The sequence below is a fragment of the Fusarium pseudograminearum genome, chromosome 2 (genome assembly GCF_000303195.2).
Source record: "Fusarium pseudograminearum CS3096 chromosome 2, whole genome shotgun sequence".
Classification (NCBI taxonomy): domain Eukaryota; kingdom Fungi; phylum Ascomycota; class Sordariomycetes; order Hypocreales; family Nectriaceae; genus Fusarium; species Fusarium pseudograminearum.
This window is the reverse complement of record NC_031952.1, coordinates 813,873-838,398: the sequence shown is the minus strand read 5'-3', so window position 1 is coordinate 838,398 and position 24,526 is coordinate 813,873. Positions and strand designations below refer to the sequence as shown.

The 24,526-nt window shown below is 48.0% G+C and overlaps 10 protein-coding genes across 10 annotated transcripts, besides 1 other annotated feature; 5 read left to right on the top strand and 5 right to left on the bottom strand.

The window, feature by feature from the left end:
- Positions 1 to 1,360: 1,360 nt before the first annotated feature.
- FPSE_09544 (uncharacterized protein) lies at positions 1,361 to 3,291 on the top strand (the record flags this gene model as incomplete). Its single annotated transcript, XM_009262661.1, has 4 exons — positions 1,361 to 1,512; positions 1,667 to 1,907; positions 2,049 to 2,186; positions 2,242 to 3,291. The coding sequence occupies 4 exons, from the start codon at positions 1,361 to 1,363 to the stop codon at positions 3,289 to 3,291; spliced, it is 1,581 nt and encodes a 526-aa protein (XP_009260936.1).
- Positions 3,292 to 4,227: 936 nt separating this feature from the next.
- Positions 4,228 to 5,576, top strand: FPSE_09545 (uncharacterized protein; the record flags this gene model as incomplete). The annotated part of the gene is made up of 2 exons (XM_009262662.1): positions 4,228 to 4,402; positions 4,450 to 5,576. The coding sequence occupies 2 exons, from the start codon at positions 4,228 to 4,230 to the stop codon at positions 5,574 to 5,576; spliced, it is 1,302 nt and encodes a 433-aa protein (XP_009260937.1).
- Positions 5,577 to 5,753: 177 nt separating this feature from the next.
- On the bottom strand, positions 5,754 to 7,254 carry FPSE_09546 (uncharacterized protein; the record flags this gene model as incomplete). Its single annotated transcript, XM_009262663.1, has 2 exons — positions 5,754 to 6,604; positions 6,657 to 7,254. The coding sequence occupies 2 exons, from the start codon at positions 7,252 to 7,254 to the stop codon at positions 5,754 to 5,756; spliced, it is 1,449 nt and encodes a 482-aa protein (XP_009260938.1).
- A 483-nt stretch (positions 7,255 to 7,737) lies between these two features.
- On the top strand, positions 7,738 to 9,390 carry FPSE_09547 (uncharacterized protein; the record flags this gene model as incomplete). Its single annotated transcript, XM_009262664.1, has 1 exon — positions 7,738 to 9,390. One exon carries the CDS (start codon positions 7,738 to 7,740, stop codon positions 9,388 to 9,390), a length of 1,653 nt encoding a protein of 550 aa, XP_009260939.1.
- Positions 9,391 to 9,945: 555 nt separating this feature from the next.
- On the top strand, positions 9,946 to 12,303 carry FPSE_09548 (uncharacterized protein; the record flags this gene model as incomplete). The annotated part of the gene is made up of 1 exon (XM_009262665.1): positions 9,946 to 12,303. The coding sequence occupies one exon, from the start codon at positions 9,946 to 9,948 to the stop codon at positions 12,301 to 12,303; it is 2,358 nt and encodes a 785-aa protein (XP_009260940.1).
- A 207-nt stretch (positions 12,304 to 12,510) lies between these two features.
- Positions 12,511 to 14,841, bottom strand: FPSE_09549 (uncharacterized protein; the record flags this gene model as incomplete). The annotated part of the gene is made up of 1 exon (XM_009262666.1): positions 12,511 to 14,841. One exon carries the CDS (start codon positions 14,839 to 14,841, stop codon positions 12,511 to 12,513), a length of 2,331 nt encoding a protein of 776 aa, XP_009260941.1.
- Positions 14,842 to 15,229: 388 nt separating this feature from the next.
- On the top strand, positions 15,230 to 17,627 carry FPSE_09550 (uncharacterized protein; the record flags this gene model as incomplete). The annotated part of the gene is made up of 4 exons (XM_009262667.1): positions 15,230 to 15,307; positions 15,377 to 15,833; positions 15,867 to 17,513; positions 17,593 to 17,627. 4 exons carry the CDS (start codon positions 15,230 to 15,232, stop codon positions 17,625 to 17,627), a joined length of 2,217 nt encoding a protein of 738 aa, XP_009260942.1.
- Positions 17,628 to 17,785: 158 nt separating this feature from the next.
- FPSE_09551 (uncharacterized protein) lies at positions 17,786 to 18,416 on the bottom strand (the record flags this gene model as incomplete). Its single annotated transcript, XM_009262668.1, has 3 exons — positions 17,786 to 17,914; positions 17,966 to 18,348; positions 18,398 to 18,416. 3 exons carry the CDS (start codon positions 18,414 to 18,416, stop codon positions 17,786 to 17,788), a joined length of 531 nt encoding a protein of 176 aa, XP_009260943.1.
- Positions 18,417 to 19,104: 688 nt separating this feature from the next.
- FPSE_09552 (uncharacterized protein) lies at positions 19,105 to 21,957 on the bottom strand (the record flags this gene model as incomplete). Its single annotated transcript, XM_009262669.1, has 3 exons — positions 19,105 to 20,141; positions 20,263 to 21,503; positions 21,554 to 21,957. The coding sequence occupies 3 exons, from the start codon at positions 21,955 to 21,957 to the stop codon at positions 19,105 to 19,107; spliced, it is 2,682 nt and encodes an 893-aa protein (XP_009260944.1).
- Positions 20,787 to 20,857: a microsatellite.
- Positions 21,958 to 22,831: 874 nt separating the features above from the next.
- Positions 22,832 to 24,449, bottom strand: FPSE_09553 (uncharacterized protein; the record flags this gene model as incomplete). Its single annotated transcript, XM_009262670.1, has 3 exons — positions 22,832 to 23,867; positions 23,921 to 24,234; positions 24,285 to 24,449. 3 exons carry the CDS (start codon positions 24,447 to 24,449, stop codon positions 22,832 to 22,834), a joined length of 1,515 nt encoding a protein of 504 aa, XP_009260945.1.
- Positions 24,450 to 24,526: the final 77 nt, after the last annotated feature.

Here is a 24,526-nt window from a genome sequence, read left to right as displayed (position 1 = left end):
GCATGATCGGGCTGGGGTCATAGGTGTTTGTAGTCTGAAGCTTGGAGGTTATCTTTTCTGCTTCGTACTAGGATATCCCAGTAAGTAGTGACCAACCGTAGTATTTTCGCCAATCGCATGAGTTTAAACAGAGCCTCAGCTATGGCCTACTGATGAACTACTGACTATCTAATACCCTGGAGTTGGTATGTTGACGATGGAGTCCACCACTAGACGAGAGGGCAAGCTAAGGCTTGAGGGGTGATTTGACTGTAATCGTAATTAATCCAGTATGTATGATACGGACTCAGATATATCTCCGACGCAGGTACTGTGGTGTATCGAGTAGTTGTTATTGTATGACTCCGGTTGGTGTGTAGCTCATCGAGTTGACCAACTACAGGACTGCTCTGGACCCCGGAATTGGTGACTGCACTATATCACAAATAGCAAGGTTGAGTATGGGGTATTAAAAGTCAATCTTCAAGCTTATAAACTGATTGGTCTCTTGTTGTTTGTTACATGGTATTGACTCTCGGTTTGGCTGTAACCGAATGATGCCGATATTGGTCTGTGCTCACTTCGGCCGGACGGAAGATGAACCACATTTTTTGGAGAAGACGAGTGGATCTCTACGGCATTCGGAGGTGAAGAATGACGGAGGCTTCGGGGGTAAGATGGGAGGTATTGAGGATGACCGGAGGCATTCACAGTGCTGTATACTTGCATATATGTTGTGATATCACGAGTCTTGAGTCATCTATCTATATTCTATGATAAATATGTCAAAGAGGCAATACTGAGAAGGCAAGGAATATGATGTACGATAATCAGGCCATCTCGATTGACGCACACTTGTCCGGGTTCATTGCCTAATAGTATCACTCCCGATGCCGTCTTTGCTCGGCATCGTCGGTAGATCTTGGAGAAGGGGACTGTGTAGGATACTCCATCATCCCCTATAGAATAGTGACTGATCATGTACTCCGTATGACACCAGTGGAAGATTAAACCCGAAGGCTGTCAATTCGTCGTCTGTACAGTACAGACAGAGACAGTTCATGCGGGGATAGCCACCCTTTGAGGTTCAAGAGACTCAAAATTGGAGAATGAAACACCCACTGAAGCGTCCACTGTAGCCGATCCCTTGAACCACTGAAATTGATGCATCCCCGCTTTGCTCCCAGTGGGTTCGTCGATCCACTTCGTCACCGTCAGGCCCATCAGGCTAGATCAACTGGAGCTCTTCTTTTTGTTCCATTCCTCTTTTCCTTCTCATCCCACCTGGACTCTCCAGTCTATTTATCCTCTTCACCTCCTCCTCCCTCTGTATACTTTGTTAGACAATCTCCCCTCTTCCTTTTGTCACAGTATCTTCATCATGGCTTCTCCTGTTGCTTCTGCCGCCCTCAAGGCGCGTGTGCGCAATCCTGCTCTCCTCAAGAAGCTTGCGCGACCTGAGGATCTCATGCACCACTTTCCCAATGGTTCTTATATCGGCTGGTCTGGATTTACCGCTGTCGGATACCCAAAGTAAGTTCTAGACGATCTGAATTGCTTCACAAAGGAGTCAAAAACTGGGAATGCTGTGCCCCCCCGCCGGCTATTATGACCTAATGCTCTGCTCCCATTACCCGAGCTTGGCGCAAAACAACCCCGAGAGCAATTGCGCTGACAGCTTCTTCAGGAAGGTCCCTGCCGCCATGGCCGACTATGTCGAGCAGAACAACCTCCAGAGCAAGATGAAGTACTCCCTCTTTGTCGGCGCCTCGGCAGGTTCCGAGACGGAGAACCGATGGGCTGCTCTCGACATGATCAACAGGCGAAGCCCTCACCAGGTCGGCAAGGACATTGCCAAGGGAATCAACTCTGGTCGCATCAACTTCTTCGACAAGCATCTGTCCATGTTCCCTTCGGATCTTGTCTACGTACGTCCAACGAAAGAATTTACCCTTTTGCCCGTTGATGCCCCACCATTTTGACGCTTCGGCCTCGCTTTAATCTCCCACCGAGCTTACTTTCCACTTTGTGGCTCCGATCAAGGAGCAAAGGCTAACTTTATTTCACAGGGCTTTTACACCAAGGACCGCCAAAACAGCAACCTTGATGTTACTGTTGTTGAGGCTACCGACATTCTCGAGGATGGCAGCTTCGTCCCTGGTGCCTCTGTTGGTGCCACTCCCGAGTTGATCCAAATGGCCGACAAGGTACGTCACTGCCAAGACTGAACACCAGACAAATAAACTGACAGTTACTCTATAGATCATCATCGAGGTCAACACTGCTATCCCCTCTTTCAAGGGCCTCCACGATATTACCTTTACCGACCTCCCTCCCCACCGCACACCTTACAACATCACTGCCGTTGAGGACCGCATTGGTTCCACTTCGGTCAAGATTGACCCCTCCAAGGTCGTCGCTATCGTCGAGTCCGACTACTGGGATGCCACCGGCCCCAACGCCGCCATGGACGACACCTCTCGCCAGATTGCCGGCCACTTGATTGAGTTCTTCGAGCACGAGGTTGCTCACGGTCGCATGCCCGCCAACCTTCTGCCTCTGCAGTCCGGTATCGGTAACGTCGCCAACGCTATTGTTGGTGGTCTCAACGAGTCCAAGTTCAAGAACCTCAAGGTCTGGACCGAGGTCATCCAGGACACTTTCCTCGATCTCTTCGACTCTGGCAAGCTCGACTACGCTACCGCCACCTCTACTCGCTTCTCTCCCGACGGTTTCAAGCGCTTCTACGACAACTGGGACGCCTACGCCGACAAGATCCTCCTCCGAAGCCAGGCTGTCTCCAACGCTCCCGAGATCATCAAGCGTCTTGGTGTTATCGGCATGAACACACCTGTCGAGGTCGACATTTACGCCCACGCCAACTCTACTTGTGTCAGCGGAACCCGTATGCTCAACGGTCTCGGTGGATCAGCCGATTTCCTCCGTAACGCCAAGTACTCCATCATGCACACCCCCTCCAGCCGACCTTCCAAGACCGACCCCCACGGTGTTTCTTGCATTGTCCCCATGTGCACTCACATTGACCAGACCGAGCACGACCTGGATGTCATTGTGACTGAGCAGGGTCTTGCTGATGTCCGCGGTCTTTCTCCCCGCGAGCGCGCCCGCGTCATCATCAACAAGTGTGCTCACCCCAAGTACCAGCCTATCCTGACACACTACTACGAGAAGGCCGAGAGTGAGGGTCTCAAGAAGGGTATGGGCCACGAGCCTCACCTTCTGTTTAACGCTTTCGATCTCCACAAGGCTCTTGCCGAGGAGGGCAGCATGCTCAAGGTCAAGCCTTGGTAAATGAATTGCCTGTTGTATATAATGTGGGATGGTAAACTAGAAACGACAAATTTTGCGCAGCCTTTTGTTTGGGAAGGGGATGTTATTGGATTGTATGCATGGTTTTGCTACATAGATGTTTGATGAAAATTCCCCAGCAATGAAGCATTGAATCTTGATCAATCTGATAATTTGTTTCTTTCACACTGTGTTGGTTAGCTGTGAGGTTATTAGCGGCTTGTTTCCGCTGAAGCTCTACGTCAGTGGCATAGCTTTTCGGGGATAGTTTTGAAGCCGATGATCCGGTCAATTGAGTTCAACGTTTGGCGGATAGTGGCATTTGATGTTAAGCGGTTATGAATGAATTTGCAGATAGTGTGTATTTCCTCAGGCCTACAGTAGCCTTTCTCATGGTTCGATGTTCCCTGTCTGTTGGTAACCATTCGGTCAGCCGAAAGGTTACACTGCTCTCCTTACAAACACCGAAAGTGTCGCCAATTATAATCAGCGGGGACCTGATGAAAATAATGATAAGATAGCACTTATGCTTCTGGAAGTCTACGATGTAAGATTGTAGAGTAAACTCTGGCGAATAAGACTCACATACTAAACATAAAAGGCAATAGTCGGGTTTCATATAAAGCCACTCATCAACATTTAATTGAACTTGTTTCACTGCATCCTTCGATTCCTTAATTCATGTGCCCGGCAATAACGGCATTCCTTCGTATAATTTATTTTTCAGCTGAGCCATAGCGTGCATTCAATGCCGGTCTTTATGACGACTCGATAAGCGAAAAAGGAAGTTGGTATGGGTCTTTGCCCGCTTATGCTTACTGAGCGGGCAGTACAAGGGTCTGAGATTGAGGGGCGAAGAGAATATATTTTTGTATTTAAGTAGCGTGTGCGGCTGAGTTATTGTCTATTTAGTTGTCAGTCGTTGTGATCTTGTTCAAAATGCATTTCTCACAATTGGCTTCACTGGCACTTGTTGGCTCTGCTACGGCTTGGCTTCCTCATGAACGTGATTTGGCTTCGTTCAATCAAACTGCCAGATTCGAACAACTTGGAAAACGCTTCAAGCCAAACTTGGGTAGTGGTATTACCAAGATTCGCGGTGTCAACTTTGGCGGTTCGTACTAAACTCTTCCCTTGGATAATATCTGCTAATATATTCAGGCTGGCTTGTTTGTGAAAAATGGCTTCAAGAAGATACATGGGCAAACAAGCTTCAATGCGGCAACTCTGCATCTGAGTTTGACTGTATGAACGATCACTACAAAGGCAGCAATCGCGAAAAAGGAAATCAACGTTTCGAAGAGCATTGGAAGACTTGGATTAATCCTGATACTGTTCAGTCTGTTCACGATGTTGGATTGAATACCATTCGGATTCCCATTGGGTACTGGTCTTACACAGCTATTGTGGACAAGGCTTCTGAGCCTTTTGCTGATGGCGATCGAATGCTGCCTTATCTCGATGCTGTCGTTAAAAAGGCTGCTGACTTGGGTATCTATGTCATCATGGATCTCCATGGCGCTCCTGGTGGACAGCAGGAAGATGTCTTTACAGGCCAGAACAACAAACCGGCCGGATTCTACAATGACTATAATTTTGGACGCGCGGAGAAGTGGCTTGCTTGGATGACGAACCGTATTCACACCAACCCTGCTTATTCCACCGTTGGTATGATTGAGGTTCTCAACGAACCTGTTTCTCGCCACGATGGAGGTAATCGATACCCTGCGCCGGGTCAGGATCCAGGCCTAATTCAAAAATACTATCCCGCTGCTCTCAAAGCCGTTCGCGACACGGAATCGGGCCTTAAAGTCTCCAACGATAAGAAACTTCATGTTCAATTCATGTCGAGCAAGTGGGACTCTGGTGATGCACGCACGCAATCATCTATCGCCAACGACGCACTCACTGCTTTCGACGATCACAACTACATCGGCTTTGCTCTGAACGACAACCAAAACAGCAACGGAGATGCCTACAAGCTTATGCACAGCGCCTGCACAGATTCCCGTCTCGTCAAGGGACAGGACTTTATGCTTACTGGCGAATGGAGCATGACGTCCAACTATGACTGGAAGGATAAAGAGTTTTTTAATAAATTCTTTACTGCGCAGCAGCAGTTGTATGAGGTGCCTGGTATGGCGGGGTGGGTGTACTGGACGTGGAAGACGGAGACAAATGATCCTAGATGGACGTATTCGTATGCTACGTATTTGAAGTATATTCCTACTGATGCGGCGGGGTTGCAGAATAATGTTTATCGGGATGTCTGTGCTGGCTATAGATAAGAATATAGTACGTAGTAGCATAGTTACTTCCAAGAACGAAGGAAGCCTCGGCGTATCAGAAACATTGACCGCCAGTAGCATAAGAGACAAAATTATTAGGGCAGCTTAGGTCACTTAGACTATGCTTCTTAGACTACTTATTTTTATCGCCTAAGACTTACGAGGCCAACTTTTCTGCTACCCACTAGGGAAGCCCTTAACCCGGTTGTAGATAAATACAGAACCCCATTGCGATGATCTGGCAAGTATGAATACCGTGATCAGTAGTGGCGTAGCTACCACAAAATACACCCAGAATAATGGACCTCCAGGACTAAAAACCTCGTTCATGCTAAACAAGCTCGACACAAAACTCAGAGGCACAAACGTCAACGCCAGCACCGTCAACCTAGACACATGCTTAGTCTCTGAAGAAACCCGACGGCTCTCAAGCAACTGTAGAAACATGGTAACTGATAGGACAGAGGTTTGCAGTTGCTCGCCGTGCTGAACTAAGCTCGCAGTTATATACTCATAGTCGTCTCGCAAGGCTTCCCAGTTTGTTGAGTTGTCATCTAAGCGGCTGTGCTTCTTGATAAACAAAACGGACCTGCGTAGGCTTACTGTGGAAGATGCTACGCGTCGTGGCCAGGAGGAGGCAGATGTTACCGCTGACTTTATTCTCTCGAGATCTTCGGGCGATGCTGTAGTGTTGGATGGGGGACTGCTGTTGTTTCGTAACGAGACGCGAACGACTTCGATGTAGTTTACCCATTCGGTAGCAATAAGACGCAGTGGGTAGTAAGAGAGTGTTTTGAGATTTAAATCGTTCTGAGCAAAGTCTTGTGCCGAAGATTCCCATGATTCGAGGAGCTTTTCAAGTAGTGATCTGTCTCGGCTAATGGTGTTGAGATTCAGGATGCAGCTCATTTGCAGGCCCTCCGGCGTACCGTGGAAAAGAGTTGTGCATGGAGTTTTTATGTACATCTCTTGCTTTCCACGAAAAGATATGTAGTTGTCTTGCATAGGCGAGTCGACCAGAACCAAACCTATTCCATATTAGAATTGCCCGCCGCCTAGTTAGAGTATCATATTACTTACCGAGCCACGTATTCTTCCGTCCTGGAACGATCATAACGGAACAGCAATGCTGGGCAAGTCCGATTCTCCGTCCCTGAATAGGTGGTAATACAATGACTTTTCTCCGAATATTTAATAGACGAAGTAATTTGTAATCTTCACGATTAATGTCTGGAAACACAAGACTCCGATGATATGGAAACGTAGCAAAGTTCTGTGCCTTTGTCTGCGACGGCAGCTCGCAAAACTTGGGTGATAAGGAATCCAGGTTTCTCCATGCTGAATGGATATGGGATGCAAAGAACATGGGGTCAATGTCAAGACATGAGCCTAGCTCCGCCATCGTTTCCTTACTGATATTCTCGACAATAAGAATCTGGCCGATCTTGTTATGAGAGGTAGCATTATTTAGTTGAGGATTGTCGTGCACCTCTTTGGCGATTTGGGATGTCGTCAACTTTGTTCTTGTTGTCCTTTGACCGACGGAGAAAAATTTTTGTGATATGATTTGTTCGCTGTGTGGGCTTATCGCTGATGCGGAGAGGAAGGCCTGCAGGTTGAGTAATGCTGGGTTACTTTGGCATTTTGCCTCTATCAAGGCTTTGTACGACGAGATCATGACTGAGATTACTGTTTCTGAGGACTAGAAAGTCACACGGTGAGCAATAGATGTAGGTTGTGGGCTTGTGAGGTTTCTTGTAATTTCTCAGAATTGTTTGGTCACGTTGTATTGCCAGGCAGGTGGTTTGCATATAAACCGGTACTGATTTGGCTGCTGACATAAATATTAGATCATTTTTAGTGTATATATGGCCTAAGAGTGAACTAATTATTTCGTCTGAACTTCTTCAAGTCCCTACCCACCTGCCAGGTTGAAAATGTCTAGTGTCTGTTGACTGCGCCTTTCAACCCCCAGCCCAGTGTCGACGAATGGAAGATCAAATCCCACCTTTGCCTGCATGAGTGGTGGGCTGTTGATAGTGAGGGGTCCCAATCAACCGCTGTCATTTATCAGATATCCATCATACAAAAGAGAACGCCAGCCCAGCCCCGAATTTCATCAGTGGCAGTGCTCGCATATCACCCACATCGGTTGTTGAACATGGATGTGATTGATGAATTCATTACTAAGTTCCAACACGAGCGACACCAATGGGAGCTGCTAAAAGATCATGCGATAGAGATCTGCAACAATACATTGAGAGACATCAATACTATAGGCATTGTCACCGGCCGTGTCAAGAGAGCAGAGTCACTGAGAAAAAAGCTCAATACGAAGAACGAGAGCAAGACATATCCTGACGAGGATTCAGTTCTGAAAGATCAACTTGACTTTGTGGGACTGAGGATTGCACTCTACTTCCCTTCACAGAAGCAACATGTCTTTACACAATTACAAGAGGTGTTTCGATACGAAGCGCTGAGACCATTTGACCGAGACTGGAAGCCACGTGAGCCCGGTATCTATCAGAACCTTTTTGGTCAATATGTTGCAGACCATCTTTGGGTTTCTCTCCGTGCTGAAGATCAAGGATTGGCTGGTCCGCACGCGAAGCAGCCGTTTGAGATTCAGCTCCGGTCAGTGCTGATGGATGCATGGGCTGGCATCAGTCATGATCTACAGTACAAAGCTCTTTCTGGCCATTTGACTGGCACCGAGCTTAAGCTTCTTGATGCTCTCAAGGGCCATGTTGAAGTTGGCGAGCTGATGCTCGAGCAGCTGTATCAAGTCCACCGAAAACGCATCGAGACAGAGAAGGAGCCTATCCCGAGTGTGCAGGACTTGCGGTATATTATTCTTGATTTCATTCCCGGAGTTCAAGTATCTGAGATAAATCTTGGGGATCTCGATGCCTTATTTCTGGTTCTCCAAGCTTTCCAATGCGCCAACCCTCACACTGTCCGGGTTCTGCTACATGAATACACCAAGGCAAACTTGCGACTTCAGCTGGACGTGTTTGAGCAAACGTTTGACCCTTTACCGGCGACAGTTAGTTTCTTCCTCCTAGAGAAGCTATTGCCGCATGTCAAGGATCACGGCCAGAGTTTTCGTCAGGTTGCCGAAGTAATCAGGGCCCGTCAGCAACGTCCATTACACGATAGTCGATATTGGCAATCGTTATTGTGGCTATCGTGCCAGATCCTGGATCGGGCTAAGTCTCAGAATGTTTTCCCAAGCGGTGCTCGAGTACGAAAATACGCATATATCTGGTGTACGGAGCACCATCACCGTCCCCCGCTGTCTCTCACCCGCAGTGACGATAATCTGATACAGTGCTTGGCTTCTGGTCATGAACATTCGGCTCGTGGGCTTGAGTTTCTGGCAGAGCTCTCATTCCTAGGACTGGGACCGACTGTCCCCGAGTATATGGAGGTGCATGATGCTGGTCATGAGGATAATCGCTTCAACGTAATAGCAAAGACTCTGCTGCTTATATACGACAGTCACCCCAACGAGTGGAAAGAAGCTATTTCCGACTACGGCAGATCACTTTCTGAGGTTGATGCAACAACTAACCGCTTCCTTCACTTGGTCGATGTGGCTACTTGGTTGATGAGCATACGGGCTAGAGAGCCTCTTGTTCGCTTGCTGGATATTTGGCCTCTAGGTGATGATACAAATGTCTGGGAGAGCTTGGACTTTCAAGATGGTTTAGAGACAACAAAAGAAGTGCCCAGTGGTTTATTGTTGCAGATATTGAAAGGCGAAAAACATGGGTATCATATGTTCAAGGATGGAAAATCAAACGGATAAGTCAAGAACAAGAGGTTATTGTGAGTTAAAAGGATGGATAGTGGTAGCAGATTCCTTATAAAAAGCCAAGTCCGGCGGTAATCAATCAACGGCAGAACATGACAGAAGCAAGTACAATGGGATCATATACGATTAAATGGGGAAAAGTGTAAAGATAAGAGAATGTAGATTCTCTTAATGATCGCCTTATATCGACGAGCAGATGCAGACCATGTTTCGTCGTCTAGATAATGGGGGCCTTCGGTTTCGGGTAGGTGTTTTGTCTCTCGGTCTCTGTGACACCTTGCCTACCCCAGTACCTCATAGCTGTTGGTTTGACTGTGGACTTGGGTTCAGAGCAGATCAGCTTACTACTAAGTCTTACCCTGGCAGCCCCGACACGTCACTCTTGCATGAGAAATCTCAGCCTGCTTAGGCCTCACACCTTATTGGCTTGTCTGGTGAAAACGTAATATATGTAGGCCGATTGACACATTTTCCTTCCGTGGATCTTTGTCCAGACTTCCACGACAACTTGGTATCTTTCTATTCTGTATCAGAGAGTTTACAAACGAAATGGCCCAGCAGCTCCAAGCCGGCAGCTCATCGCAAGCATACCCGAGTTCTTGGGACCTTGTCGGTATCCAGCTCACTGTGGGGGAAATTGCCTCAGCTGAGGCAGTAAGGAAACACTCTGGTTCCATATTCAGCTTCAGTCAGAGTGCGCGACTCTTTGACGCCGTTGAAAATGCTCTCAAAATACGTATTCTCAACCTTCCCCCGTGGCTCAAAGCCATTGATCTTGCTCGAACCGTCGCTATATATGGCGCCGAAATGAGGAGGATAAAGATCCCTCAGATAATGCAGGACCTTGACATGCAGAGATTATCTGGCCTCGCCACGTTTTTAGTCCTCTGCTGTCGTTATACGGAGAGTGAAGACGCCATGATTGCGATGCTCAAGACTCTATTGGAAGGCCAACTCGGTTCCATCGTCAAGAGGGATGGGGACCAGCAAAAAGCTCTACCTTATTCGTTCCATGGACACCTGGGCAGTTTCGTTAGATCCTGTGTCGATGCTGACAAGGACTCTAACGTGTCAAGGCGCGCTCAAGAATGGATGGCCTCTCTACATGAATTTGGAGCGTGCAGCCATGACAAGTCTACGTTCTTCTCTCGAAATCAACAGGAGAGTGTAGACCTTGTTTCAGAGCTCTTTGGTGCCGTGGGGAGAGAGGAAGACTTGGCTGAGGCCGCAGAGAAACTGAGCTCCAGACAACAACAAGATAAAGACGCCGACGGATGGGGCAAGACTCATGATACTCTACACCTGACTGCAACGTACATAGCCCTCACAGCCGCGGCGCACGGCGCTCGGGTTTATGTTCAGGTGGTCTCAGACCAAGGCTTAAAGACGCTTCCCACTGAGCCAATAGGCGAAGAGCATCGAAAGTCAAGCTTCCTAGTCCGCCTCTGGTTGAAACAGCCTCCGGAACATGTCAGGGGTATTCTGCGTCACGGAAACCGTTCGGCGTCATCGGGCGATAAGGATGGTGACCCCCCAGATGACAATATCATCGTCAGTGGTGGAACCTTGGAAATCGCTACATGGATTGCGAACAAGATAGGATTCAGCTGCACCCTTCATGGCAAGACTACATCGGAAAGTCTACTGAAGCTATGGCAGGCTGGCAAAGAGTATGGGAAGACACTGCAGTGGTTGATCAGGAGAAAAGAAACTGCTGCAGGCCTTGCCAGGATTCAGATGGTTTTGAAAACTATGGACTCCACCGTCCTAATCCCCCCCGTGACGAGGCCTCTCTCGGCTTACCTAGCTCAGATGGACAGGAAGTTTAAACCGATAGCCAGGGCCGTGTCTAATATCGCTCACGACCTTTACGGCTACTCTGACTATTCAAAATGCCTAGATGTTGATGATAACGGTGGCAAGCCCGAAATAGGATTGGCAATGGAATTCACCATTTACGCTATTGCGATACAGGTGCTACGCAACACCGTGAGCCCAGCCGGAGACAGCGCCGACATCTACGCTCTGAACCTTTCTACCCTTAGGAGGGACGAGAGCGAGACCAGAAACCTCATTAATTTTGTACGACAAGCGTTAAATGAAGGCACAGACCACTGGGTAATTCTTACGACCGCAGCTACTGTATGGGGCGGGATGAAATATCCAAAGCGGACTCGCAACGATATGGTCACAAACAAGCCTTCATCTCAGATCATTGGAGTCATTGCACCACAGTGTACTGTCATCTTTGACTTTCTCCGGGACCCCTGGTCCTTTGCTGCCTCCGGCAGCATACGGACGCTCATTTCCATATGGAGGGGTCCCGTTCCCATGCTTCCACGTGACCCTATCACGAGCTTCATATATAGCGGTCACAACGCTCGTTGGGAGCTTCGAGAAGTTAAGCCTAACCACACATCGGTGTCTGGACCGTGGGACACAGAAGACAAGAACCCTATTCTAGTAACATTCGAACCGTTCGACCAGGAAGCAACGAGCGGCGTCTTTTGCTTCTGGCATCGAGGCCAGCTACTGAATGAGTCTTCGCCGCACTCTCTGCTTGTAGCTATTTTGACAACCTCACAAGAGATGGATGTTAGCCCCGAAAAGCAACATGACATCGTTGCTGGTCATGCACGCCGTATACGAATTATTGAATTAGGCAAAGCAGACTTGCTAAACCTGAGAGGTTTCAACATCGAGAGCTACATTGGTGTTGTGATAAAGCCAATGCATGACATTTCGTGGTTGTTGTATGCTCTTGCCTGTGCTGCAGCTCCTTCAGATAGCATAAATAGGCTGCGGATATCTGCATATCGCGGGCAACCCGAAGAGTTCGACATTGAAGCCCATCATTCCACAATGGAAGCAGGGCAAATTATTATAGTGATACCTCAGTATCAATAGCAATCATTAATTAACATTTCATAAAATTACTATCTTATCATTTCTTTACAGAACTCTATCATCATTCAGCTAGAGAAAGGTGTCTTGAGATGTATTGTCTTCTTCTAACCCCAAAAGAATAACCACTCGCTACCTCGAATAGTCCTATTTTATTTACTTGCAGCCTGATTCCGTTGGATAATTGTTTACGCCCCGTTCATTCCCAAGTTAACCATCATTGTTAGATAGCTTCTTGAGAATCACAGTCTCCCCACCACGACACTTCTCTTTGACGTCTTCTATATCTAACAGTTCGTCAGTGCATTCGCGAAAGATAGTGTCCGGAATACGAGTACTACATCCAGCCGCAAAAATGAGCCAGGCAGGATCATCAATCGTCTTGATGATGACGGAAATCTCGTTCGCAACCGTGAACTGCTTGATATGAAGCAGATCTGCCTTGGATAATATTATACATTTTCTCGACGTATTGGTACTCTTACCACCATTACCAGACAAGCCTGGTGTGGTAGCTGTTGCGCCCGAACATTTGAGTAACCCACTCATTATATTCTCGGGATGGACTTCGGTGACGAGAAATCCTCCATACCAAACACAAAAGACCCCGCAGGTTGGTTTGTTGACATGCGGTTCAAATGTTATTATGATGCTTGCAAATAGCTTCTGATATGCCTCCTCGACGGGTTGAAAAGATGGTGTCAACTCGAAAGGGTGAGAATTTGTGTCGTCGTACCCGCTGACAAGGTTGGTATTGGGATCCCTTGGGAGCATAGGAACTGCGCCGCGCCATATAGAAAGCAAGTACCCAGATGTACCTTTCCTTGCAAATTCTAAAGGATCGCGGATCATATCCAGAAGAACGCAGCAGTGCGGAGCAACCACTCCAAGCGCAGCTTCTCCTGGGCGGCCCGCATTGTAGGCCGCGAGATTCAGTCCGCCCCAGACGGTAGCTGCAGTATGAACCAGCAGCGATGGGCTTACCCCTTCTTCTGAAACTGACATTCTCATGAGGGTTCGTAGACCCATTTTGTTGGCATCAAGCGTTCCGACATTCAACGCGTAGCTGTCTGGACTGTCGCTCTTGGGATTAATGGTGTTGCGTAAAATTTGGACGGCCATGGCCAACAACACCAAGTGCATAGCTTTGGCCATTTGGGACTCTCCCTCCTTACTAGAGAAGCATGAGTAGTCCGAAAACTGATAATATTCATGCACGAGCGCCGCCACCGTACGGGAGATTGAATTGAGGCGTCTATCAGGTTTGAGATAGTCGCATAGTGTCGCAGCTACAGGGGAGATTGGCTTATCTTTGTCCGGCCTGAAGAGAGTTAAACGGATAGTCGACCGCTTCACATTTGTCTCCTGGATGATCCAGCGGTAATGACTTGCACACTCGGATGCCCTCGACCATAAAGCCAGCAGCTCCTCATTCTCTTCGACCATATGGTTCTGATGTTGAAAGCCCAAGTACCTCGCAAAGCAGATAGCAAGCTCTAGTTGCCCCCCAAAGACGGTGGGCGCTAAGTTGTCTGGGTCTCTACCAAAGCGGTCCTCGTTTCTATCTTGCCACGTGGAGGTGGTGTTTGAGCTGGAATATCGCATGATTCCAAGTACATCTCCCGGTGGCTGAATGAGCCATAATCGTAGAAGAAAGGTTTCGTGATGTACGACCGATGTCGGGGGCTTTGGAAGAAACTTTGACCCTTGATGAGATATGCACTCTACCATTACGTTGGCTCCGTGTGCCGCCGCGGCAATGGCCATGTATGCAGATGTGAGGTGCAGAGTGTCATGGACTCGTGCCCAACCTTGTGGATTCTCTGGGATTTGATAGAGCTTCCTCACATGCTTGCTCATGGATTCTTCTGGAGATGGTGCCCCAAGAAGCTCTCCCATCAAATCGAGACTAGCCTGCCGTCGCCTCTCGAGACCATCCAGCCCATTAACTCTGACTAGATCGCCAAACAGGTGTAGCTCAGCCAACTGTGACATAATCTCTCTAGAGATGTCTGATTCGCGGTCCGCATCCAAACATGATGTAATAAATCCGTTTACGTGTGGCTTGAAGCTGTAGGGCAAGTTTGGACGCTGATCGGGGTCCGGTGGGCTGATGACCGTCCCAAGGCTTCCGATCAGAAGTAAGTTGATCATTCTCGTGATGTTCTGGATGTCTTCGCCGTATTTGGAACAGAGGACGACAAAGGTAGCTAGTCCTGAGAGCTTGTACTTGTCCACGTCTTTCATTGTCTGGTCAAGTCTAATTCGCCTCATGTTTTCCCCTAGAACAGTGGCAGATGTGACGAAATCCAAATCCTGAAGCCAGGGTGGAAGTCGTTCGGAAGTCAGATTGAATCCAGCCTGTGCTGCATCGAATAGGGTGGTGTATTGAGTTCTTGTGATGATTGATCCGCATATCTTCCCAATTGTTGTAGCTGTTGCCTTTTCCCGCAGGCTGAATCTGGGACCAAGTAGGCCCCAAGCGTCCGAATCACCGGGAACTAAAGAAGAAGACGGTGTCTTGACCTTGGATGGAATCATATTTGCTCATTAATTCAATGTGCTTGGAAGTCTGGCGTGTATGTGTGTGTCTTGTCACTGCTATTGAGAACAGCGCCAAGATATTCATTTATAAATAAAAACATTCCGACAGAAAGATAGGTCAGAGCGGGGGATGAGCCTGCCTGATAAGCGCCGAGATATAAATCAGGCTCCCATCCTTATGTCTCGCTGCAGCTGAGCTGTGATTCGATCATGACCCTGCAGTTGACCATATCATGGAACACCCAGATATCACATGCGGGGTAGACTTTTAAGATTAGGCTGATAATTAATTCTCTTTTAGCTTAGCTTCTGATTAAGTTCTGATACTAATTCTCTTGAGCGGACTATAGTCTCTATTCTATCTCTGCCAAGGGTCAATAACGCCATGTCGCTGGTACTCTCGCGCTTAGGCTTACTTGTTTCGGGCGGTTTCACTGTCAACGAAACCGCATCGGCGCTCACGGTCGGCAAGATTGTCGGATCTGTCGTCTCGAGACACACAGACGCTGGCCTCTTCGACGCATTCATCTAGCAGTATGGGGTGAGGTTCACGAAACTTGCGCCTTGGTTAGAGGATGTACAGTTTGACAGAAGTGGCACGATCCTGGGTGGTCAGCTCAGAGAAATTCCCTGTCAAAACACAATCTTTGATGTCAAACTTAGAACTGTCGAGGGCGTCGCCACATTCATAGTCCTAGTTGCGCGTTATGTTGAATCACGCCAGCAGTTGGCCAAGTACGTCGAAGACATGATTCGAGGGAAATACTACATCGTTTCTGGAGGAGATCTGGAGACACGCGAAAAGGATGATCTCGAGCGTGTTAGCATGCCATACTCGTCACGCATTCTCCTTCAAAGCTTTGTCAACGCAGTAATTGACGCGGATGCAAGGTCTCCTCAGCATGATCGATGTCGCCAACTTCTAGGCGAGCTCACACACGTGGTCGGCAGTGCAATGTTCCAGAAGCAGACGAGCAAACATGCTCGAGGTCAGTGCCAAAGGTTCTTGCAACAATTCCTAGGCCAACGAACATCCATTTCTGGAAAGCCGGACAACATCTTCAATACCTTGTCGGCTGCTGTTGCCATGATTGCGCTCGCTGCCATGGCAAATGGGGCTCATGTCCGCGTGGTCTGCCAAACCTCGTCTGGGAGTGTCGAAATACCACAAGGAGGAAGGACCTTTTACAATCCCTCGATTTTTACTGTCGTCCTCTGGCTTACAGAACCACCAATGATAGTATCCAGTGAAATGAACATGGCGGGCGAGGAATACGATCTAGCCGACGACGACGAATCAGAGCCAGGAGCTCTTCCAATATACGGGGGAGCTGCAGAGATCTCTCGTGCCATAGCTTCGCAGACGGGCTGTGGGCTTCCAGACGACATGGCTATGGAAATTTGGGAGCGCGGAGTACAGGAAGGCGCCTTGGCGTCATGGGAAATGGGAGATGTGTCAGGAATGAGGTTCCGTTTAACTGACGAGGCTCTACGCTGTGAAATCCCGGATAGCTTAGGACATCTCGCAGACAAGCTATACGGGGAAAGAGACCAGCGATGCAAGATAGTGCGGAAAGCAGCTGCTATCTTGCATGATATAGCCAACTACTCTGAGTACGAAGGATTCGGAGATTCATGGTTCAACCTCACGCTAAGCTACGTAATGATTGCCTACTCTGTTGGATGTCTGAGATCGGTCGTGTCTGTAGGGGGCAACCTCCTATCACAATACTGTTGGACTAGCGACTGCGAGCTGAATAAGGATGGTCTGAGATCACGTCTGACGTCGGAAAAGGCGGATGCTCTGCGTTTCGTTTTTATGATTGGTACAAACGGAGCCTCCATACAAGACTTTCTCTGGCGCATCGCTTCTGTTTGGGGAGGCTCCACGACTGAGTATCACAACCACGTTGAGATTCATGATAGGGTGTTTGGAATTGCATCGCCGCACCTAACATTCCTATCCGATGTGCTGCGGGATCCAAAAGCGCTGGCCCAAAATGGTCTATCAAAAGGTTTTATTTCCGTTCACTCAGGCTCTATACCGACATTACCAAGAGATCCTCTGAGCGGACTAGTCATTGCTGCTGATGCAAGCGCTCTTCTGGAAGGGCGATTTCTTTTCGACGAGGGTCCCAGACCTCTTTACAAGGAAACCACTGCCGGGGTACTCTTCTCTTTAGAGCCATATACCGGGCAAGATGGTGCTCTCTGTGCTGCCATCTGTACATGGCAGTATGGAGAGGTATTGTTGGAACTTGATCCTATGCGAGTCCATGACAATCTCCTAGCTCAAAGGAGCCTATCATCATACCAACGCGTCCAAGGCGCTACTTATGGTAACCCGAATCACTGCTTTGTGCCGTTGGAATGGGGAGAAATTCCAGTTCTACAACGTGTCTTTATGGGCGCAAGCTGGGGACGATCCGGTATTAATTCCCCACTGACAGCAGTCCTACGGGCTGAAGGACGCCTTGACTGGCAAGTGGTAGTATCAGGGATTATGGAAGGTGGAGAGATGATCATGGCTTGCGAGGGAGAAAGCTTGGAAGAGGTTTTGACCCGAGACCCTTGGAGAGACTTTTCTGGAGTTTTGATTGTGGCCTGTAGAGACAACGTATTATCTCAGGGCTACATCGATCTCATTGACACTCAAAAGGATTTGGCTAGTAAGCAAAGCGAAGCAGAGTTCCACTGCATTGAATTCAATGCCAATGCAGGACCATCGAACTCGACCTGGAGTATTAGGAAGAGCGCAACTCGCCTACGAAAAAAGAAACTAGTCACAGTTCCATACTAAATCTACTATTTACCTCCCTGGCGCTGTAGTGATCAAGTAGACCCCATCAAGTGTCGCAATGCTGAATCGCGACAACGGATGATTAAACTTCCATACTGGACCAAGATCATAGTAAGTGACCTAAACTAACATCCCATGAGTTTAAAAATCGCCATTCTCAAAAGATTCCATGTCAATGTTGTCCCAGTCCACCTCGGGCAACTGACCAATCCAAGCTGGCAATCTTCTGTTGTAGTCGACTCCCAGACTGAAATGGTCTACTTCGGCCAACTAATATGTAAATGTTAGTAGAACTATCCACCAAAGGTGTATCAAACATACCTGCATCTGCGTCAAGCTTCGTCGCCACTTTACAATCGCATCACCAACGCCGGGCTTGTAGGCAATGTCATGTTTCGGAACAACGGTCATCTCCTCCTTGGAGTAACCAACCCACTGGACGCCCCACCATCGTTTCATCTCGTCCACGATCTTGAAGACCTGTTCCTTTCCTAGAGTGGTGGCTTCGAAACGACCGCCATCATCTTTCCAGTACTTGAGTACGAGATCTTCGTCGACCTCTTGGACGGCGGCCTCGGAAAAGGTTGTGGTGGTTTCGTTGGATGAATCGGGCGAGTCACGCCATTCGACTGTGAGGACGACTTCGCGGGTCTGGAGATTGACTTCGTGGTCGGTGATCTGTCGGACTTTGGCGTCCTTGAAGGCTGAGAGAGCGTTAGTATGTGATGATATGGGAAGACTAAGGGAACGAACACTCAATGTCACCAGGCATGATGCTGGGATTCGGTGTTGCTTGATGTGTTGTATGAGCGATGATGGATGTTTTGAGGCTACGATGTGATGTTGCAATGTTAAGACTCGAAAGGTAGACAAGCTGCGACTTTATACAGGAGAGACGTAGGCGTCGCAGCATTGTTTGCGTTTACGTGACCGATCCTTTCCGTTTGTTGTATTCTTTGTTCAAACGAAGCCCTGATGTGAATGATAGATAGGTTTGAATGACGAAACAGGGATAAGAAACATTTCGTAAATCGTTGCCACTCATTAGACATGTGAGATTGCAGTCTTTGTTTGCACAAGCTGCAAGTGACCCGCCATGTTGTTTGAATGGAAACCGGCGATAATGAACTTGAATGGAAGCTTATTCATTGATATCTTTCAACTTTGTGAGACATCAGATTGTGCTAGCTTGAGCCGTTTGTCCGATATTCATCGTTTGTAACGCAACTCTAGAGTACGTCAGTTATTGATTGGTCTAAGATATCGTCTTGAAAGAGTACAGATTAAATTGCTACCTAATAAGGATGGCTATTATGTCACCAGAACAAACATTTCGCACTGAATAATCTTGGGTAACAGATACATGACAAATCTTGCAATTAAACATATTAATTATTAATCTAGTAAACTCAATACAAGAATGTCGCTAGTCTGAGCGTTGTAGTTAAATTCGTATGCCATTACAAAAGAAGTAAAACTCCAGTCAAACAGAACATCGACACAAGCATCCCATCCATCGTCTTCACTGCGGCCGAGACAACCACAACGGGAGAATCAGGCGTCATCGGTGTAGGAGCTGGGACTGGTCGACGTTGGAATGTTGGTTCCAGGGGCTCGGGTTGGTCGTTCCCTCCCACGGTGGTAGGCTTCGCTTCAGGTTTGATCACATCAGCTGGCTCGTTTGCGGGCTTTGGTTCCGTCTTAATAGTCTCGACTGGCTTGGGTGCTTTATGACCGCCTTCAGCATCGCTTGACTCAACATGGTCAGACTGAGGATGGTCAAACTTGTATCCTTCATTGCCCTCGTATGGTTTGTCTCCGGCAACGGTCACAGTGTGTTGCGGACGGGGCATTTCCCAAGTCTGAGAGTCTCCCTTGCTAGGGCGAGGTCTCTGCCTGTACGGGTTGGGCTGGTGATGTTGAACATGATGAGTTTCATGAGCAGCATGATCCCTTGTCTGAGTTGCCACTGCTGCGCCTGCTGGAACTTCCAGAATGACTGTGTTCTCGCCCGAGTGGCCACAAGCATTGCAGTCGACCGTGACAGTTGTCATCTCCACTGTTGTTGGTCGCTGATACTGGCAGTTGCGACAAGGAGAAGGTCTTAGGGTGCTGCAGAACTCAGTCATAGTCAGGTGTGATGGATCGTTAGGATCAACAACCATGTAAGTTATGGTAGTGACGATAGGCACCACAACATCTTCCGTCCTCGTAGAGTTACCGGCATTGAAGGAGTAAGTCGTTGGGACTGGGGGACTGATTGGCCCACCGCCTTGTGATTGAGTGATACAGACAGAAGATCCGATGGTGATGGCAGAGTTAATGAAAGACTCTGTACTCGTTGATGCGGACAAAGGAATGGTAGGGTTACTAGTAGTTTGAACAGAGTTGCTTGTCGTCACTTCGGCAGTAGGGATTGTGTTGGTTGAAGGCTCTATCTGGTGGACTGTGGTTGTTTCAATAGATTCTGTTGTGGTCTTGGTGCCAGAATTGGGAACTGCATGATATGTTAGTACTTATCTCGATACATTTTTCGACATTGCGAATAACTTCTCCGCAGAGCCAGTCATAGCATTCGAGGTTGATGGGTGGTCTGTGACCCCTTGGGTTTAACATACCTACATTATCATCGGTTGAGATGCCACTACTAGAACTCTCAGTTTCTGCGTTGCTGGAGGCCGAGATTGTTGAGCTAGCTGAGGGTGTTTCACCATCGTTCGAGGACGTAGTAGTGCGATCAACGGGGGCATCGGAAATATTGGTCGTCTCTGTGCCCGTCGTAATCTCAGAGGACGGCTCTTGAGATGTTGTAGTGATGACACTAGACTCAGTTCCTATGGTGGAAGCCTCTGTCGTCGCATCACTTGTCGCAAGGGCTGTTGTGGTGGTATTTGGCAGTGGTTCTGAACGTGTGACTGTATCATTGGCCTCGGTTGATACCTCAGTAGTTCCAGTTGTCGTAGTGTCTTGAGTTGTAGTGAGTTGGTGCTTGTCACTGGTTGACTCGGTCGGGGACTCTTCAGTGGTAGTAGTAGGATCATCACTAGTGGACCCGGCGGAGGACTCGTGAGTAGTGGTTGTTGCCTCACTGTCGGCAGTAGTTGTAGTTCCGTCAGTAGCAGTGGTGGTTACAGGTTCCTCGGCAGTGGTAGTAGGTACTTCTTCAGTAGTGGTAGTAGTAGTAGTGATTCCATTAACAGCAGTAGTGGTTGTCTCATCGGCTGTCGTAGTGGTTTCGTCAGCTGCAGTGGTGGTTATTTCTTCAGCGGTAGTCATTATTTCTTCAGTAGTAGTGGTGATTTCGATGTCAGTAGTGGTGGTTGTAGGCTCCTCGGCAGTAGTACTAGTTGCTTCTTCAGCAGTGGTAGTAGTGATTCCGTCAACCGCAGTAGTGGTTGAGTCGGCCGTTGTCGTGGTGGTTCCGTCATCAGCAGTAGTAGTTGCTACTTCAGTAGTCGCTGCTAATACACCGATCTCGATTGTTCCAGAAACAGTACCCGATGCGGTGATAGTCGAGGTATAAGGAACCTCGCCTGCGTCTAATGTGGTCGTGGTCGTCACATAGGCGAGGCGCATATCAGTATCACAATCAACGCAACCCTCAGCCTTGATTAAAACGGCGGAGTCCCACTCTGAATCACCCTGATCACAAATGGCAATGACCATGGTTTGTGCACCAGAGGTCAAGATGTCAACCAAGAGAGGTGGTGACGAGCCAGGGTATGAAGTGACGCTATTAGGCGGAGTGATAGCAAGAGGCCGTAGAATATAACGATTGGTTGCGGTTATTCGCTGACCATCGTTATCTTTAGCATATTGCGTGCCGCCAATGAAGATACCCATGGGATCAGCAGAGCCGCTGTACATGGTCAGTTAGCTCGTCCCTTCGCAGTCCAGGTTATCACATACCCTTCTTCTTCCGACGCAAAAATAAACTCAACTCTGATACCGCTATAGGTCGGATTGAGGAAGAAATCAACGGTCAATAGCGCAGCGTTGAAAGTGTTGGGACCACAATAGGTATCTGAGCCAGGGGCTCCATTGTTGACATAGTGATCACCGTTTGGTAGAGCTCCAACGGCAGAGCCAGAAGTGAGTATAGCACCACTCCCGATGCCAAAAGGTCCGTCAGAAAACGATCCTGAACTGATCGCTGCACCCGAGAAAGACGCCTGTAGAAGAGTGATGCCCTGGCCGAGTATCGCATTGGCCAGAGAGTTTGCATCGTTTGTCGTTGTGACGCTGAACGCGTCAGAGACTGGTAGCAGCACCGACAAAGCAGCAAGCTGGAGGCTTAGTCCCTGGAACCGCATTGTGAATGATGTGAGTTGGGTTGACGGTGAAGACGAGCATCATGCTGCTTTTCTTTTATCTTCCATGGGAGAAACTGACTAACAAAGGCGCGATACTAGTGAAATTATGGCGCGGATTAGAGTAGGGGGGCATACTATGGACTTTAAATGAGTGGCTGAACTATTTGAACAAGCTAGTGGGTAGCAGAAAAGTTGGCCTTCTAAGTTGAAGTGTACAAAAATAAATAGCCTAAAGGATATAGCTTAAGTAGCATAAGGTGATCTATTAATTTCGTCTTTTATGCTTTTAGCGGCCAATTTTTCTAATACCCTGAGGACAAGCCTCGATCTAATGCTAAAATAACTCATGGCCAGTGCCTCCAGGGGTAAGGCAAGTTGTATTACTCCAGTGTTTAGATCTTCCACATTTTACTCTGTAGGCCTGATATATCTTAGTTACAGTCTACGAATAATTTTAAATAGCCCATTCTGGAAAGGCTTGTAACGGCAGCTCTCCTTTACTGTCTTGCCCTGGCCTATATTCATCCCACGCTGCAAACCAATACTTTTTCTGCTACTAATATCGTTCCAAATGTTGCTACTGGTCAGCTGAAGTTATAGGCATTCTCATCCGTAGTCGGACCATATCACGCAATTGGGACAAGACTCAAACATCTCGACCTTCGACTCAGTGGAAAGAAGTGCAAAGTAAAGAGCATCAAGACACGAAACGTTGATGGAGGGCGCGCCACCTTGCTGCAAAGCATACTCAAAACAGGGATCAGGATTTGTTGCAAAAGTGCGGATTCGATAGCTTCATGTTGGCTAGATCTAGTCTAGCTTGGCTGGGAATAGAGTTGTGGCAAACCCCAACGTTAGAAAAGAGTGACCACAATCACACCTGAATGCTCCGTTCGTCAGGTTGCTTTCGGTCATCTGTCCCAGGAATATCCTCTTCTTCCATCGCCGTCTCATTAGCAGGGTCCAGTCCCCAACTCATGACCTGAGGGTATTTCCGCACATAAAACAGAATGCCTAAAATAGCAAGGATACTTCCAGCGCTAAACGCAGCGGCTAGGGGAAATCCAACTGGATACCGAGGTGAGTCACTCACGCGCCAAGCGCGGAGAGGAATTGTTGCGTGACCGACATAAACCAATGTTATAGCAATCGCCACCAGAATAGACCGCACTTCTGGCTCTTTTCTCAGAATATCACCCAGCCATGCCAACAATGCATAGCCCCAAGCTGCAGTGGCAAAAGTAAGGAAGTAGAATCCCATGATCGTCCTCCAAGAATCGGGCCAGGCTGAAAGAACAGACGTCGCGATAAGTTGAATTGCGGCAGCCCCGACGCTGACCTGCCAGCGCCACGCTTTCCAATCGCTGATGGCGTTGAGGCCAATATTGCAAACTATACTAATACCATAGCCACCGAGAGGGATGAGGTTGACTGTGTATACTGAATAACGAGGTGTTCCGTCTGCATTGGTCAATCCTTTGAGGAAAAGCAGAAAGTACGAGTTTGCGCGCTGACTCCATGCAAATTGCAGATATGCTGCAAGAAACAAATATGATATTGGACTCAGGACGAGAAGCTTGAGTTTGTGAACGAGAGTCTTGAACGGAATAATGCTGGATGTTTTTACACCACAATCGCTCATCCGAAGACGGGCAAGCTCTTTTTCAGCGTCGGTGAGCCAGAGAGCTCTTGTTATGGCCGGTGAATCAGGAATGACGAGTAGACCGATGAAACCCCAGAATATCGTCATTATACCACTGATGATGAAAAGCCATTGCCAGCCAGCGTGACCCGAGACACCATCGAGGTTCTTGTAGAGTGCAGCTTGGAGGATGCCGAGGAACATGTTTCCCGCGACACCACTGACACCGAAAATGGCTAGTCTTTTACCAAGTTCTTCCGGACGGTACCTGTGCAAACATTAGTCACTGGATGTATAGGATCGCCGAATTGAGGGACATACCAATTAAATATCAGGTTCACGATACCAGGCCACGAAGTAGACTCAAATACACCAAGGAAAAACCTTAGCGCAAAAATGGTTGTGGCATTTGGAGCTTTGTATGTGAATAAGGTAAAAAGACCCCAGATAATCTCACAAATTGGTAGAAAGATAGATGGTCGGACTCGAGTTTGAATGATTTGCGACGGAACGATAAATATGGCATATCCGATGGAGAAATATGTCGTAAACTCTACCAATTCGTTGCCGTAGAGCTTGAGGTCTTCCTTCATTCCTGAGACAAATGCAGCTGTCGTGGCAGATTGATCCATGTCCTATTAATAATGTCAGTCTATTTGCATTTTCTATTACGGATGAAGCTTACCTTGAAAAGACCAGCTATAAAAGCCCACACGAGCAACAAGCAATCCAATTTAAACACCAAAACATGCGACGGATTCTTAAAGTATGGGTGAATCTTGGCCAGCCATGATGTTGATTCTGCCATTGCTTCATCGCGACGCTCCGATAAACTCGACGGCGGCGACATACTCACTCAGTCTTTTTCGCCTGAGCGCCCAAAGATAAAAGACAAGAAAGAAAGTGAGGAGTTTACAAAAAGTGATC